This window comes from Filicampus tigris, chromosome 1 (assembly GCF_054856515.1).
Source record: "Filicampus tigris isolate MCC_2025a chromosome 1, RoL_Ftig_1.0, whole genome shotgun sequence".
Classification (NCBI taxonomy): Eukaryota; Metazoa; Chordata; class Actinopteri; order Syngnathiformes; family Syngnathidae; genus Filicampus; species Filicampus tigris.
The window spans coordinates 19202216-19220162 of record NC_141217.1 but is presented as its reverse complement, the minus strand read 5'-3'; the positions used below and the strand labels follow the sequence as shown (position 1 = coordinate 19220162).

General features: G+C 40.0%; 2 protein-coding genes across 4 annotated transcripts in view; one reads left to right on the top strand and one right to left on the bottom strand.

The window, feature by feature from the left end:
- plch2a (phospholipase C, eta 2a) overlaps positions 1 to 17947 on the top strand; it is a 136514-nt gene that overhangs the window by 23595 nt on the left and 94972 nt on the right. The window contains exon 1 of one of the 3 annotated variants that reach the window (XM_086024642.1): positions 3790 to 3854. The exons of the other annotated variants lie outside the window; for them this stretch is intronic. Within the exon in view, the coding sequence (XP_085880768.1) occupies positions 3830 to 3854 (25 nt within the window). The 5' untranslated portion in view covers positions 3790 to 3829. Of the gene's footprint in view, positions 1 to 3789; positions 3855 to 17947 lie in introns of those variants that run through there. 3 annotated transcript variants of the gene reach the window in all.
- Positions 1 to 17947, bottom strand: part of pex10 (peroxisomal biogenesis factor 10) — a 94253-nt gene that overhangs the window by 29057 nt on the left and 47249 nt on the right. The window lies entirely within an intron of this gene.

Genomic DNA, 17947 nt, shown 5'->3' with positions numbered 1-17947 from the left:
AATGAGAGCAGAGCCCAGAATGTGGGGAAAATTGAGCACCATAAAGGAAATAACATTATTTTTACTCATGGAGGCAGCACTTCATACACTACGCTGTGTGTATGTGGCGCATAGACATCATCTCATACAAATACCTGCAGCTTCACTGATCCATCCATCAAGTATATCCAACCTATCTGAATCAAACACTGTTAGCTAATGCTAATCAGTACAAAAATCAATGCAGCCCTTGAAAGTAACGCTTGAAAGTGGCCCTGCATTGTCACCCAGCCTAGCTGATCATGTCCTGAGCAGAGAAACTTGGTGTGTGCGTGTATACAGATACAAGAGGTACTCCAGAGACCCAACAATTTTTTATACTAGAAAAAAGTGTACTTTACTCTGGTATACGGTACCTGTAATAATCCTACAACGGCCAATTTTACTTCACCTTACCCTTATTAGCGCTGTTTTGTGGTTCTCATTCCTACGCTCACCAATAGGAGAAGGGTGCAATATCACACGGTTTGTTGTGGCACATATTGATCCGATTTTAAGATGCCTAAACAGGACCCTTATGTGTCTGGAGAACTTATATTCTTTGCTTTTTAGTCAGTGTCTAAAAGTAGTCCTGTATCTCCGTCTCAGTCAGATAGATGGAGGATTATGTCTCTCACAGTAGCAAACCTTTACATAATTCGCCCCGCCACCCCACACCCTACAAAGACGTCAAGACTTCAAAGCCGTCTTATTACTATTATTATACCTGAAACTAACTTTGACAATTGCCATTTTATCAAACACCCTGTTTATATTTGTACAGTCAAGCTTTGTGTATGCAATGCAGTAGAGGTGCTGACTACTTCCGAATGAACGCTCATTAGAAAGCCTTGAAAGTGAACTATAGCGTGCTGGAGCATGATTGCCGCTATCAGCAGTGGCGCTCGCCTCACTGGTGAATGAGTGCAGTTATCAGCTCGACACTAATTCACGCTGTGTTACTACCTCATTACAGCCTCTTAAAGAACCAAATTCCAGCAAACACAATATAATGTGACAGTCTTAAGGCCATCTAAATGATGGTTTGCCTGTTCCTGGAGGGCACTGAATCTGATCCCCCCAATTACATACACACGGGGACAATAGTTGATACCATACCGGTAAAAGAAGAAAATGTTCAAAGACATAGCTGAAATTGATGTCAGGCATTGCTTTATATTCATGATTAGACAACAAATAAACGGCAACAAACTTAAAGTAGAAATCAACCCAAACACATTTTTTTCAAGAATATGTTCCCTGAAGGCCCACTAGTTGAAAAAGGGCATTCTGATTAATATTGCGTTTGTGGAATATGAGTTAAGATCCACCCCTTTTTAGCCATCTCAGGGGCGGCCATTTTGTCCAATCACGGCTCAGCTTTAGAAAACAGGTCAGCCGTGATTGGTCGTTACCTGAGCCGTGAGCAGCTGTGATGTCATTTTCAGTCGACAGAAGTGGTAAAATGGCCGCCCCCAGAGATGGCTAAAAATGGGTGCATTAACTCATTTTCCACAAACGCAATATTTATCAGAATGCCTTGTTTCAACTAGTGGGCTTGCATAGAACATATTCTTGAAGAAAACATGTTTGGGTTGTAACTGTCAACAAGACTCGTCTACCTATTGACAAATGTCTCGGTGTGCAAACTGCGCCAGCTGTCTCAGGTTCAAAATGCGCCTTCTCTAGACTGCATGTTTCACATCCTTCCACGGTTGCGCAATGGGATACACCGTAGATTAGGTCTTCATGCTTGTATTCCAGTTTTTGTTTTGAGCCATTCCCTGGTGTTTTCAACTGTGTGTTTTGAGTCTTTGTCTTTTGGAAGAGCCATGACCACACAGGTCGTGGCTCATGTAGCCCAAGCTTTTTTGACAGCGGGCTGCAAATTTCATTTCAGAATGCTTTTATATGTATGGAGTCTTTTATTGTATCCCACACAGATTCAGCTGACCCTGTGCCAGATGTAGCAAAGCAACACCAGAACGTAACTGAGCTACTGTTTGCCCATGTTTTGGTACAGTGTTTTTTTTCCTACGGATAGTATGTTGCATTTTTGCATCTGTATACATTGACACATCCGTCGAAGGACATTCTGCGAGAATCTTTGTGGTGTTTCAGCCATTCATTTAGGCATCTTCCAGCCTCATCAGTTTAAGATCTTTCAGTGACTAGAATGAGGTTTTCTTCCTTGAGCAGCAAGGTACCAAACATTTTGTCCGTGTGTCTAAACTAAAGTGGCAAAAATGTTATAAATGATCAAAACTACTGTAAAATCTTTTCTCCCATTTGACTCAAACTACACTTTGAATCAGTCTCAACAATTAACATGTTGACATTGTCAAGACAAGAAAACATTTTGTTGCTTAATTCATGTATGCAGTCACTGTATGCTCATGAAGTGTAAAAATCATGCTTGACTCATTTTTATGTATTTAGCTACATTTACTGAATTTTACCATACTCAAACACCTGGTATTTCACATTTAAAACAAAAATAACAAAAGCTTCTTAAACAATTTATATCAAATAAGTAATGTCTACTGCTATGTTCATTCCTTTCTGCTATGAAAAGTGAAAAGAACTTAATGACAATGGATTCATATATTGTTTACGATAAAATGCTCAACATGGATTTTATCTAGTATGTTGAATAAACAATCACATATTTGCAAGTTTATTCTCCTAAAACCTAAAACAAAGGGCAACAATGTTACATAAGTATTGGAGCGTCAATTCAATGTGATTTATTTTTTTTCTCCAGAGAAAACAACTGGTCGGTCTCGTTCAACTGAGTAAAGGGAAATGATGAAAACATCCTTTACACCAAGCATTCATCTCACTTATTTATTCTTGGACATTTGTTCTGATAAAAGTGCTGCTGTGACATGACGTCCATTCTAATCTGTTCAGGGGCTGATCCATTCCCAAAAATGCTTGGACATTCCATCTTATTTGTACAAAACTCGTCAAGATCTGCTTTGAATGTATTGTATTTTAAGCATTTTTGTTTCAGTCCGTAGCTTCAATTTGTGACTCACATGATTTTCACACTGACTCACCCTCAAATTATCTTCAGTAGAAGAGCAATCAACTGAAGAAAGGCATCATTTTTTCACCTGCAATCACCTTCCAATTTTTCCCCCATCTGAAAGGGGCTGCTCAAAAAGCATTTGTAATTTTTGGTCAGGCCAGAAAGTGTGATTTGATAGGATGGATGAGCTTTAACGAGATAGCAAAGGGAATGCAAATGTTAATTGTAGTGCTCGTTAGACTGACTAATGACAAATGATGTGGTTGAATAGAAGAAAGACAGAACAAAATTACAAATAATGAATTACCGGTAGATGACTCACTGTAGATTGTGCCCTATGGAAAAAGTACTTTTGTATGGTTGCATAACTTTAGAGGTTCTCATGTTATGGCTTTTTTTTTTTTTTTTTTTTTTTTTTTTTTTTAACACGTTAACAATAGCAGTACTTGCACTACTTTTTGTGCATGCAGCATTCTTTACCCACATCTGGTATGCATGGCAACCAAGGCTGCCGGAATTGGGAATGTGTATGTGTGTTTATGCGTGTGCCTAATTGAGAGAATAAAAGACAAAGGACCGAGATAGCGAGTGATGAATGGGAGAGATGAAACGTAGGTAAAGGAATAAAAATAGGTTAACACCATCACGGCAGTGAGGCGCAGACAGGAGAAAAAGAGAGACAGGAGAGGGGAGGTCGAGCGAGCTTGGCGGCATATTCTTTCTCTGCCTCTCGCTCTCTTTGATGTCACTTGCTTTTGCAACTAAGCAGCAAGCAGCATGGAGCGGGAACCTCCAAGATTCAGTATGTAATGCGATTTTACTATCACTTCTCTTTGTTTGCTTCAGCTGTGACTTTGACGTGGTATCACACTTTCGATTTCACTGACTACACAGGTTGGTTGGTTGGGCTGCATTACTTTTAGATTGAGGTTGCTTGTACCAATTGTGTGAATGTGTGTGTTTCAAAGTTGGATTAATTATTACACTTGATGTGTTGCACATTGGGCTTTTGGGTTGGTGATTTCATCTTCATTTCGTATACTGTACCTCTCATTTCACTTTATAAATGCACATTTAAAATTCACGTAGAAGATATGAACAAAGAAAAATTGAACTTAGCTTGTCAGGATAGGGCAGCTCCATTGAATAGAATCTAAAGTCATTTTCGTATACCTGTTGAATCAATCACCTTCAAGGCTTTCATATTTAATGCCGCAGAGTTTTATTTCCATTTCCATCAAGCTTTTTTTGGTTTATGTTTTCTACACCGGGTGTTCGAAATGGCTGCCTTTCAATCTGCTCATCCGTTCGGGTGTGAGCATTTTTTTTTTTTGTCCGTAATGTGTGTCACTATACCCCCAATGGGCCAGCTGACATTATGACTCCAACACGGGTATTATGTTGAAGTATACATTCCATTACATTTGAAATTCTTCACATCCCAATTGAAGGCAACAGCACCATTGAAATGCGGTTAATGACAAATTGCACACATTGCAGAATGTCACATCTTGCAGTGAATTTCTGTCTCTAATGGGAATTTTAAAATTTGTATTTAAATGTTGCCCACTTTGAACCTGTCTTGTCTAGCTTGAAGCAGAAATGCTTCGGTAATTTTGATCCAGGTGATGCGGCTTTCTCATGTCAGATCTTTTGGCATCTCATGGGTATTTATCTATACGGTTAACAAGATCATTTGTAAGGACCCGCACAAGCTGACATGACCACACATATTGAAAAGGGGATTGCAAATCGTACCTTGGAAGTATGTGGATTTTCTGCATTGTGTGTTGTATGTGTTGCTAGATGTACTAACTTTCAGACATGTTTAGCGATACTGTGTAGTATTTTCCACATACATTTTTCAAGTGTGTCATTTGTCAATAAAAGGAAATTGCCTTTCACAAGGCAGAACACATTTGACAAGTAGACACAATTGCAATTAATTCATCTTGCTGAAAGAACTGGATATAAATAATCCTTTCAACCATTAACAACTGCTGGATTTTTAATACTGAGACGCAGCATTCTAAAATGGATCAGTAAAAAAAAGAAAAAAAAAACTAAAATTCACAAGGATTACACACGATAGGACTGTGTCAGTTTACGTCATGAGTAAATAAGGTACGGTAACTTCAGTCCTGTGATTTGATGAAATGACTTTTTGGGACTCTTTGCAGAGCCATTCTTGACATTTCAGCTCTTCTTATATAGAATGTAGAACTCTGAGAGGCTGTTCATGTTGTTCCAGCAGTTCTCTCAATGAGATCAGCAATTCGTTGAAATTTGTTCTCGAGTGTGGTGACCTAGTCTATGCAGAGTTGCTTTACTTAGAAATGGTTTCCTAGTTTTGTTGAGTTTCTTCCTGACTCCAGTTGAAGTGCCTCTGAGCAAGGCATTGAGCATTGACTATTAGATAGCCAATGTTGCGGAAGCATAAACAAAACCAGACTAAGTATGTTGAATCCTCCTCCTCCATTCTTGTGTGCGGCTCCACTTCATCAATGTTTCACAAGTCTAAGCTATTGATTATTACATCTTTCTTTACTTTGTGCAGCTCCACAGATTAGTCAATAGATTTTGCAATCTCCTTGCTCATCTACAATTACTCTACTGTATTTTCAAAGGTTTCTCGGTTGGAGTTTTCATCCTAATCATATGTAAAGTGCTCCTGGGGTCAATCCATAATGCATTGTTCATTTTAATTTCTATTCAAATCCTTCCCACAGGATCCGTATCATCTTCACTCAGATACAAAATGATTAGTTTTAAATCTGTACATTTTCTTATCCAACTGCATCTTTCTCTTGGTGGTTATACATACGAAAAAGTGAATTTTCACTAAATTAACCTAATCTGGACAGAGATCATACAAACGAGGCAGGCATTTAAAAAAATTGAGCTTGGTAGGCGATTGGATAAATGTTTGGACCAAAGAAAGCAAACTACATTTGTGAAAGCATCCTTTGGCATCACAGTCCACTTCCAATCTGAAATGAGCCGTGTTATGTGATATGATAATGAGTATATCAAACAGAACATCAGTTCTTTTTTTTCATCTGACAAAAGTTGATGACAAAACCTTTGTCATCTCATCAAAACGCTCTTAAGAACACAGCAAATGTTAATCATAGCACCATTTACATGATGAATGATGACTTAATAATAATGCAACAGAGAAGTGATGAGGGTAAATGAAGGGAAACAAAACAATAGCAAAAACACACAGATAGCCAGTGATCCAATGGGAACATAGAACAAATTAAGTGTCGGGATACTTTCCTGTCAGAGAAAGGATCAGAAAATGGCAGTGCGCTTCATCACCGGACTGCAGACACAGTTCAGTGTCAAAGTGAGCGACGCTGTCTGGACCTCAAAAGGTAGCTTTGAGCACCAAGATTTTCTTTTCATCGCTAATCATGGTGAACTTTAGACTGCTTTCCAAATTATTGGGCAAATGTTTTTTCCCACAAGGAGTCAATGCGATTTATTGTGATATTTTACACTTTATTGACACATTATTATTATGTTTTTAATCAGCAACAATTACACATATTTCTATAACCAATGGGTTTGTATTGAACAAAACTACTACGATGACAACAGTATTTATCTCCCCAAAATGACTTCATGAAATACCATGTTACTAATTATTATGCACAACTGTTTAATTTAGGGGGGGATTTCAAAAGATTCTACATTTTTTTGCATCGTGTGTTTGTGTGTGTGAGCCGGAGGATCTCGGAGCTCGTGAGGGTTCATAGAGCACAAGGTGTTCTAAAAGATAAGAAAGGTCGGGGCCATTAAAGGAAGGCTTCATTAATTTTACATGTGGCTTGATTGGTAGAAATTAATTAGTTTAGCTTGTAAAAAACGAGCCGAGAAGTCTGTGGATTGATATATTTTTATGACAACATTTTCAAAACATGGGTACGTCCATGTTGGGTCCAACGAGAGGTCTGTGGGACAACAGACGCACATTGGATAATGAGGTTGACAAAGAAAAACAATGAAGGGCTCAGAAACAGCCAAAGTGTATTTTGTGCCATCAAAAGACCGCCCGGCGCTGCATCTTTCACATCAAAAGTGGAATTTCACTCGGTAGACTTATTTCACATTATTGGCTGGAAACAATATGTCTTCATTGTTTCAGGATTAATGCTACATAAAAGATGCATTCCATTCAGTGAAGCTGTTTGTGTATATCATTGGAGTCCAGTCCAACGTTTACACACATGACGGTTATCTCATAATGTTTTGAATGAACATGGCTGCCAGCTATATTATTTTTTAAATGGTTTTTAAAGTTGTTAAATGCGCATGGAAAATAATGAAAGAAATACAATAAATAATATCAACTTTTTACTGCTGCAAATGACGTACAAAGTGGCCCGACATCTATCAGTCAATAAAACAGTTAGCCAAATAGTCTCTCATTTATTTCGGAAGCCCCTGCAAACGTTTCCTCCTTGAGAGCATTTTTCAGGGGTTGCCGAAATCCAGCTTTATGCATGACTGCAAGCCTTTTGGAGCATCCCACATCGAGTGGTTCTTAGGACTCTAGAGACACATGAGTGGCCTTTTAACAGCTGCTCTCTTAATACGGTGCATCTGCTGGAGAGAAACGTTCCTTAATGCAACTTTATAATGACACACACACCTTTTTTGGATGATTATTTTGATGATCAAGTGTTCTTGAAATGGGATCCTTCTTACAATTTTCATGCGGTATGGGGGAACCCACACCGCATGAAAATTGTAACTTCATTTCGTTTGATTAGGCACACTTGGGAAGCTAATCAAACCAGTCTGAGATTGGTAGTCACACGAAGAACATATGCCACAACTTCCCCAGAAAATCGAAAGCACAAATGTGAATTTCACCTAAATCCTATACATGTTATACTAAAATGACACAGTTCTGAAGAATTCAAATAACCATTATTGCTTTATAAATGTGATTTCAAACGAGATACAAGTACAGGTCATGCTAGAATAGTGTTTTTCCGAAAGTCCCAGAGCGAGGTGAAATGGGTCTCGTCTGTGTTACAAGTGTGTTTAGCATGACAAGTGTGAGCAGATGATGGCCTTGCACAGTATGTGGAGCGTGAGGAAGGATGTTTGCCTTGTTCAATAAATCCATAGAACACATATGTGGACATGTACTGTACACGTTTTGCCCTACTAAACTATTGTAGCAGTGTCAAAATCATTTTTTGGTTTAATACAAACTTCCAGCGTGACCTGTGTACAGAGAAATTTTGAATTTCATCTTTCGGAACCATTTGACCAACTTGCTTGTCCTGACATGATGATAAAACATGTTTTGGATGAGGCGAATTGGATGTCAAGGCTAAATATAAAATATGAATCCTCAATTATTGTTTCATATTGCTGAAAGAACTCGATTAAAAAAACAAGCCATTAAATGCTTCTGAACTCTCATCAATGAGTTCATTATTAATCATGTAGCAGGTAGATGGAACTATTTGAAGTAGAGCTAAAGTATCAGTAGTACGATAATTGATTTTTCACAGGGGCCGCCAGTTTCCCTGCCAGGCTCTGCCTTTGGGAGACAGGTGGGATTTATCCAGAACTGGTTGCAAGACAATCACACTCACATTCACTCCCATGGGCAATTTAGAGTCTTCTTTGAACCTAACATGGATGCTTTGGGAATGTGGGAGGAATCTGGAGTACGGAGAACACCCAAGTAGGAAGAACATTCGAACTCTACACAGGAAGGCCGCAGCCGAGGTTCAAACGCTGAACCTAAAATCCGCGAAGCAGATGTAAATTAAAAGTAAGTAAATTAAGTATGATGCTTGGCCATCTACCTGGTAAGTTAAAATGGGCTTAGTGCATCGACTAAACAGTACACCATTGGAAAACTGCCAGAGCCAAATGAGCTCGAGAGACAATCTTTATGTACTTATTCTGTTTACTCCATGGAATTAAATTACTTCTTTTTGTTCTCTGCATCTGCTCTTCTTTTTACTTTGGTCTATGACAGAACCAGACTATAACTCCAGCCTGAATGATGCGTTAATTATTAATTGAATTTCATTCTAATGTATTCGTATTGATACATCATCATACAACATTTTTAATGGGGATGACATTTAGCTAATATGTCAGTTTTAATGGCCAGAAAGTCAAAGTAGGAAAAGTGCATTAACACTGGTCGACAACAAATGTTTACTCAATTCTTTAATCAATGAAAGTAAACTTTTCAAGATGATTTGGGGTTTTTTTGCGCTGATTTGATTTTGACACTGTGTGGAGCTCAACTGTTCTGTGCTATTGTGATTTTTGCAGCACATTTAATGGGTGTACCCCGAGGCAATCAGATGGCATTCCAATCATTAAGAGGGTAGAAACACACACACATCTACACTCTCACATAGTCTACTTCTCTGGATTCACTTTCCCAAATAAAAGCAACCAAAAACTATTTGCGAGCAATCCAAACAATTGCTGTACACCATTTCTCTTGCATAAAATTGAATTTTCCAATCTCATGGACTAATAAAGAGATTTCTTCTTCCTTTCAATACTTCCTAGATCTCTGCAAACTGAACGCAGTCACTAATTACTTTTTGCAGCAATCTGCTCAAGCGGCCATTTGAAAAGAAGCTTTTACACAGTCGGAGTAATGCATATAAATATATAGTGTAAGAACAAAGCTAAAATGGCACCAAGGCATAGATCTCTCCAAGGCTTGAAATAATGTTTTTCTGTTTTGTTTTTCTTTTAGGAGCGGTATTGCTAATCTGACTTCATTTAAGGAGCAATTTTTGTTTTTGTTTTGCAGGTTAATCCCACTGGACAAGGGAGTGACATATCAGGCGTTTTGTGGGGTTCAGGTTGGGCAGAAACCCCTGGCAGGCCTTTAGGCCTGATCATAACTAGGATAAATCCCTCCTTTGCTTTAGCTCCCTGTGATGACTCCATGTAAAAAGAAACAAATAAAAACTCCTATTTATAAAAATCCGCAAATCATCACTGCAGCAAATGAGATTCACTGGAACAGTTTTTTTTCCCCATTATATTTTTACGAAGGAACATAAAACATGAGGGAACATAAAAAATGACCTCTGTGGTATACTTCATCATTGTATTCATAACACATTATGATACAATATTTTTATAAGACAATATTTTATTTAACATACTGTAAAAGTACCGTATTTTCCAGGCTATAAGCCGCACCGTTATATAAGCCGCACCTACTCTATTTTTTAGAACATTTTGGGAAAAACCTTAAATAAGCCGCACCTTTATATAATGCAATCTTTTATATTTACTGATGGATGGATCGGGCACCGATAATGATCGGCTGATTTCCGTGAAAAATGACGTGATCGGCATATTCGATCAAAGCCTTTTATTGCCGATCAAAGAATCCGATCACCCGCAGCTCATGCGGTGTGCTGTGTGTAGTTTGCATCTTGTAATATATGCCATGAAAATCTACATACATACATACATATATATATATATATATATATATATATATATATATACATACATACATACATATATACATACACACATATATACATACATACATACATATACATATATATATATATATAATCAAATATATGGAACAAAATATGTACTGTCTGTATGGTATTAGTAATAACTGCTCTCCCCCCCCCCATAACCCCCCACCCCCCAATGGATTTCATGTGCCCCGCTTAAGTTTGAGAGCTGTGAGCCTGTTGTGCTAAAAACTTTACCCTAGCAGTCCTATAAGACTGTGGGCATATTCTGTCGCATTCTTGTCTGGACTGGTACCTGCGTTTGATTTCTTGCTAATGATACTTTGATTAGTGGTACACTTTGTTTAATTATTAATTTTCTTCATTCTGTGTTGTTGTTTATTGATTTCCTGTGTCTGTGCATAGGCCACGTTCATCAATAATACAATTGTCTGTCTGGTCTTACCTGTTGCCCATATTTCACTCACTGGTCAGTCATCAATCGTGTTTTTTCTCTAATCAGATCCTTCTCTTCCTTCATGGCCTGCTCAGCTGTCGTTGTTGAATTAAATCTGTGTGCATTTAGTTCCTTTGTTTTTGTTCAATTATCTGCCCATTATTGTTGCATTTGGGTCCTCCTACCTGTACCATGCCACAATTTTGCCTATTTTTTAATTTTCTTTTTATTTTTGTACAAAACATATGCAATTATGAACACGTGCACACCACACAGTACATACATAATTACATATTACCCTCCAGTTTTTGTTTCATGGTTGAGTATGTTACACAACATTGTTTGACTTTCACGTGACATCACAGGATTTATGGGAGAAGTTGGCGATAGCACTGTAGTGTTTCTATAATTGAAGTTACTCACGTCTCGGAGTATTTTGTTTTGGGCGCAGTCCAAATGTGATGACACAAAGTTAATTTTAGCTAATGACAAATAGAGTTGGAGTTTTGGAACATCAACTCAATATCACGTCACCCAAACCAAATGTGAACACTTGTTGTAATTTGTTCAGGATGCATTAAGTACATGCAGAAAATTAGCCCAACAAGTTAAGTAAGATGAGAATTTCCACAGCCTTATTATGATTATGATTACCATTTGATCACTGGACTGTGTAGATCCTGAATATTTCACAGGGAACAGTTCATACATTTTCAGTATCAAGCATACGACACAGCGAGGAATATGCATACTTTTAATTTAGTCTAGACATTGAACCCCAATTGAACCCTCATTTCATGAGCAGGATTGACTCATCCTATTTGGTAGGATGACAGTTAATAACTTCACTTTGCAATTGCAGCATAGTGTTTGTTTACCTTGTGTACCACTATGTATTATGAAGAATTGAAAACAAACGAAAAAAACTGTGTAATACTTTAGCAGAGCTGGGCACTTGACCCTTTTTTGCCGGTCCGGCCGCGACCCTCCACCCTTGACCTGGGTACCCTTCCGGCCTCGACCACCCTCGCCCTGATTCATAAAAATTATTGCGAGCCCCGGGGTTGGTTTTGTCGTATTTGTATAATTATTTGGGTCCAACAGACAGCGTGAAGTCGCAGTCAACAAGTTACTTATTTATTTTCCACACTTCCCCTCCTTCACACTTCTCGGCCTTCAAAATAAAAGCATTCCAGCAAACCACTACACAGCAGGTTTGCTACGCCGTATTTCAAGATGGCCGCTGTCAGTTCTGTTGTCCAAAACGGCGACCGATCGCCAGCAAATGTGGGAATCATGCGAACTCCACAGAACAACACCACAGACTATTTTTGACTCTCACGAAATAACAGGACAAAGTATGTTTCACACCCTTTGGAATCTATTTTTATGCATTTGTGGAATATGAGTTAAGCAATATTCCAGAAGTAGGGAAGACGGCAGGAGAAGTGCATGAACTCCACCTTGATGTACCAGCATTATCCTTAAGTGCTGCGCGCAGCTTGACTATACTCGTGGACACAAGTTGTTTTGAAACACTTACGTTCCAAGTCGGGGGGCGTCGCTTCAAAAAGACAGCGACAACAAGGGATATTGTGCCTGCTACAACCATAAAGGGACCGAGATGACTAGACGATGCATTTAATTTTATTGCGAAAACGCTCTGGAAGGTGGCGGCTAAGGGGGAACGTGGGTGAGTAGCTCCTTTACACACGCATAGGTGACTTGACACCCACGCTGCTGCCAAACTAGTTTGCTTTGCAGCAGCAACAAGCTGCGTGGTGGGAAACTGTATGTCATCGCAAGATGCGACATAATGGACCGACCAGAGCAGCAACAATTCCTGATGTGTGCGTGGCATGTGTTGCAGACGAGTCGCCAACAGCACAATGCGTCGGTCATGTGAATCAATGCGGCAGTTGTCGCTCGCGCCGACACGGGAGTATAAAGAAGCCTAAAAAGAAGCCTTTCACCGTAGGCTGAGATGAAATTTGGCAGCCTCGCGACCACGTCACACGCATGAGGGCCGATTAGTGGGCCGGACTAAAATCCACTTCCGGCCATGCTTAGTCCAGCCCTTTTTAAGAATTTGTCAGCCCCCACCCCCTGCCCCAAAAAATGGGCATCTGTGTTGGAGGGTCCGACCGGTCCGGCCCCGGGACGGACTGCCCAGCTCTGGACTTTAGCATATTTTTTGGTGCTTATTTTACAACTGTTGATGTTCATCTTTTGCTGTTACTTGTGCACTAATAGAAGGTGGGTTGAATAATCAGCCGTGCTTTGTAGTTTGCTGACTCAGGTGTGATATTACTCGATTTAGCACACTGTAACATTGCTCTCTCTGAGCAAGGATGCCTGTTTCCATGAACTCCAGTGAGAAGTGACAGCGGTAAATAAAAAGTATTCTTCTGAAATGTGGAGCTTAACTTCTTGTGGCAGCTCTCTTATGACAAGCAAATATTATCATTGGCAGGTGGAATGCTGCAGACGCTTAAGTGCTCAAGCATTTAAGAGGCGAAAAAAAAAAAAAATTCTTTGACACAGGCAAATTAAGATACAGGCCAAGGCACCGGTATGATGGATGGTTAGGAAATAAATGTCAGCGTCTGCCTCGTCCCCTCATAGGCACCTTCATGGTCTGAAAGCTATGTGTTTCTTGTCAAGGTTGGGAGAGGCAAAATGGAAGAATGTGAAGCTGCAGTCTGTGTCCATATGTCTACATGCTTCATCAAATTCTGCCAATACTCTCTCTTTCACACGTCACTGCGTGAATGAAGAAACACCATTTTTCATTATTTTGAAAAGCTAAATAATCAGACTGTGAGCAGCCCTGTTGGTGATTTGTTGTAATTATTATGGCCTACTTATAATGACCGGGAAGTCACATGACCGTACAGAGCCTCCACGGCCCACAAAAAAGTATTGCGGATGGCTCCCGGCCCGAAAATACACTGGCCATTCGGTAAAATTCACATATTTTCCCGATATTCCCGATGTCCACCACACCCCTGCTACATGCTCACTCAAGTCAGGAAAAATGACTGATGCCTGAGCCTTGTCAAAGCTAAAACTTTGCATCAGCTGCCAACCTCAGAGGAGTTACATTAAGGAGAACAGCAATTGAAGCAAAGCTTATTTACATGTTGAATGTTTTTTTAATATTAATGAGAAAGTGGCCTGTTCCAAATCACAGGCATTTCTGACCAACAAAATTAGCTTGAAAAGGAGCATCCTGGCCATATCCAGCCGAAATTATATTGCAACCCTAATAAAAGGACACCAAAGTTTATCAAATCTTTTTTAAAAATGTGGCATGTGACTTTAAAAAGACACTAATACAGTATACATTTTCAAGGCATGTGTCTTCTGTGGGACTGTATTTGAGACATTCTACGATTCAAAACAAGTTCTTACATGCGTAAGTTGCATAACTTTGAAGCATACAGTAATTATGTGCATAAAACCCATGGCATCTGAATATTTCTTGTGAAGAGCTTTTGCGATAGCCCCCTGCTGTTTGTAGTAGTGACAAATGAAAGCAGAGCAATCACACAGAGAGGCTCTAATGTGCTCATGCTGACACACACAAACACAGTCAAGAATGACATGTAGCGATGCAGTCTGCCACGCAGCACGGAAAACATTCACATTCGTTACCACACTGCAGCTTAGCATAAACCATCACCTTAGCTACATCCACCATGAGGCTGTTTTGGCCAATCACTGTCACCCAGGAAGCCACCTCATTTGGGCCCATAATGCTACAATGTGGCATGTCAGGGGAATGACCCTGATTATTTAAGCGTGGTTGGTGCTGGATTGTATTGGTCCCCTTAGTTACGGCATATTTTTCTAAAAAAGTACAATGTTTTTCATGAGAATACACATTTTGGATGCACTTACTCAACAGAAACACCCTGTAATGAGCTTGAGATATAAAATAGGGCACCAGCCTTGCAGAGCTGGGCATTCAGTACGGGACAGACGCCATTTTTTGGGACGGAGGACGACAAGTTTTAAAAAAGGGACAGACTAAGCAAGGGCGGAGGTGGATTTTAGTCCGGCCCACTAATTGACCCTCATTGTGTGACGTGGTCGAGAGGCGGCCAAAGATCATCTCAACCTACTCTGCGAAATGGGCAAATAACGAAAATTGCCTCCGAACACGTCGAACACGCTACTAGTTACCCAGCTGCGCAGGAGATTTTTCAACAAGAGATACAGCGCGAGTTCTACTAGAACAACAAGGGATGAGACCCAGTAGCACGAGCAGCGTCAGAGCCAGCACACCGACGAGTGACGCCAGCATGTCACCTGACTGTCCGCTGCTGGTGTAGTACGTAGCTTTAGTTGTGCTAAAGCTAATGCAAACAAATAGTGCCACCATGGCAAAGTTCAACAGCTGTAAAAAACTAAGTAAAACAAAGTAAAATAATACCAGGTATAACAAGCTTCTCGCTCATGGTCTGGTCTCTTTTTTTCCTGTCCCGGTACTGGTAGCTGGCCGTATCATATAGCTTGGGATGTCCACAAACCACAACGAGGCAAAGAGGGACAAAAGTTAATTTGTTTTAGCAGCACTGAATGGGCGGATTTTCTTTTCCCCACTCCGCATCCCACCGCTCCAAGCGCATCATCCGCGCTGTCCCGCACGCAACTGCGCCCGCTTGCGCTTACTACATTGACTTCAATTGAATCGGGCCGCCAGAAACGCCCTCAACGGATTTGGTGTGAATGCAGCATAAGACAGATGGGACAACTGCACACACGTAGCAGCACCAAAACTGCTGGAGGGGAAACCATCGAGCCAATCAGCAACCCGAAGGGCTGACCAATGGAAGCGCTCCTTGGACCGGGCGTCTCTGCCCATCCGTTCAGAGACTGATCTGTATCAAGTCCGCTGCATTGACATATAAACAATGAGCGCTGTTAAATAAAGCAGTTACATTACAACTCTCGACTCACTCACTTTGTCTCCTTACACACATACAGTACAAAATGTGCTGGCAAACGATTCGTCAAACCGTTAACCCAGAAGTGGGTGCCCATAAGGTAAGCGCATTTGAAAAGTAAATTAGCCAGCTAATGCTAAAGCTAAAGCTTTAAACAAATCTCTGCCGTTAGCTTCATTTTTTTATTGCTAGGTGGGGGCGGGGGGCGGACGTAAGGACGGAAACGCTTTAAAAGGACGAGGATGGACGGGGTCGGAGGACGATAATTTCAATGAATAAGGACAGAGGGACGAGGAGGTCGCGGACGGAGGACTGACGGGCAAAAAAGGGTCAAGTGCCCAGCTCTGCAGTCTTGTTACCAGGTTTTCCAAACACCAGACACTTCATTTTTATATGGATGTTGCCGTGTGTGCAAGGACCCAAACATTACTGCAAATTGACGAGGTTCACTTCATGCTGGGCTCAGTCCACACTGGGTTACAGCGCTAATTGGCAAGGTCCCTGGGGGTGTGGTGAACCTCTGCAGTTGTGTTTGTGAGCAAGCAGTCCCCTCACACTCCCTGCCAACCTCTCAGTAAGCTCCCAAATGAATTCAGAAGAACTCTGAGGAGGAAGACTTAATTGGAAGTCTGTCTGCAAGCTCTGTCCACCATGTTCTGCCCCGATTCACATCCAACAATCTCAAAATCTCAGCACACATCTGATTTCTCCAAAGTTATCCAATAGCATCGAAGCGTTCTATCTCATGTCCACTGCATCAGTGCACCAACACAGAGGAGTGTGTCTTCATACCGTACATTCATGCGTGCAATAACTCATTTCGATAAGTCATGGAATCATTCATGGATACGTTGGCCATTCAGTTAAAATGAAATGAGCAAAACACGTCTCATGATTGTGAACTGCTGAAAGCTAGACAAGTTGATGGATGAAACCCTTTACATAGCACGCTCAAATGTACAATGGTACCATAACTTGCAATTGTATTTTGTTGTGTGACCAAGCTTGCAACTCAGTTTAGTCAGCACAAATATCACAAATTGTTTTCACCATTAAAATCACCATATATTGAAAAACAAATGAGTAAAAAAATCTGCAGGCACTTGAACTGAGAATATGCAGGGTCTACTGTATACATTTTCAGACAAGGAAGTCTTACTATGGGCACACAGTCGTGTGTTTCTCTTTCTCTCTCTCTCTGTTGCTTCTTCCCTTTTGAGGCCACCGCATATCAGCGTGGTGTGATTGTTTCGCTCATTAGACAACACGCAGATATTTAAATACACCACTGACATAAACGAAATACAGGTATAATTGAAATAGATTAAGAACATCATCAAAATTATACCCACTCACTTTTTAAAAGAATACTTTTACAACCAATATTGAAGAACATTTAGTATCAGAAAAATACTTTTGATACTTGAGTACAGCAAGTCTCATATACATTTACTCAAGTAATATTCTACAAGGTGATTTTGAACTACTGTTATTTTCAGTTTAAGATACTTGTAGCTTTACTCAAGTCTCGCTTTCATCTTTAAGAGACATCCAACAATTGGGAGCCTGGTCCCAATTGGTGTATGTGTACGTTTGGGAGATTTTGCCCATTTGGATTCTTCTTGAGCTCAATAGTGACAGTCCCTGTTTGACTTGGCTGTAGCATCACTTTCTGTTCATGTTGTTGTGGCGTGGACATGGTTTCAGGCTTGGAACTTTTATTAGAGGAAATTTCTGCCAAATACAGTACTTCATTTTAATACATGATTGACAAGTAACAGACGCATTTTCATTTTTTACTTTCAATGTTACACTAATGTGGCATCTCGACACTGACTTTACCACGCAAACTTTAAATTCAGTTTGAAGTTCATTGGACTTCAGTTCGAAACTAAAATTCAAATTCAAATTGTACATCACAGATTCTGTTTTTCAATGCGATGATTCAAATTAAACAAAACAAATTCAATTCAATGCAATTAATCAAGTCGGGCCATTG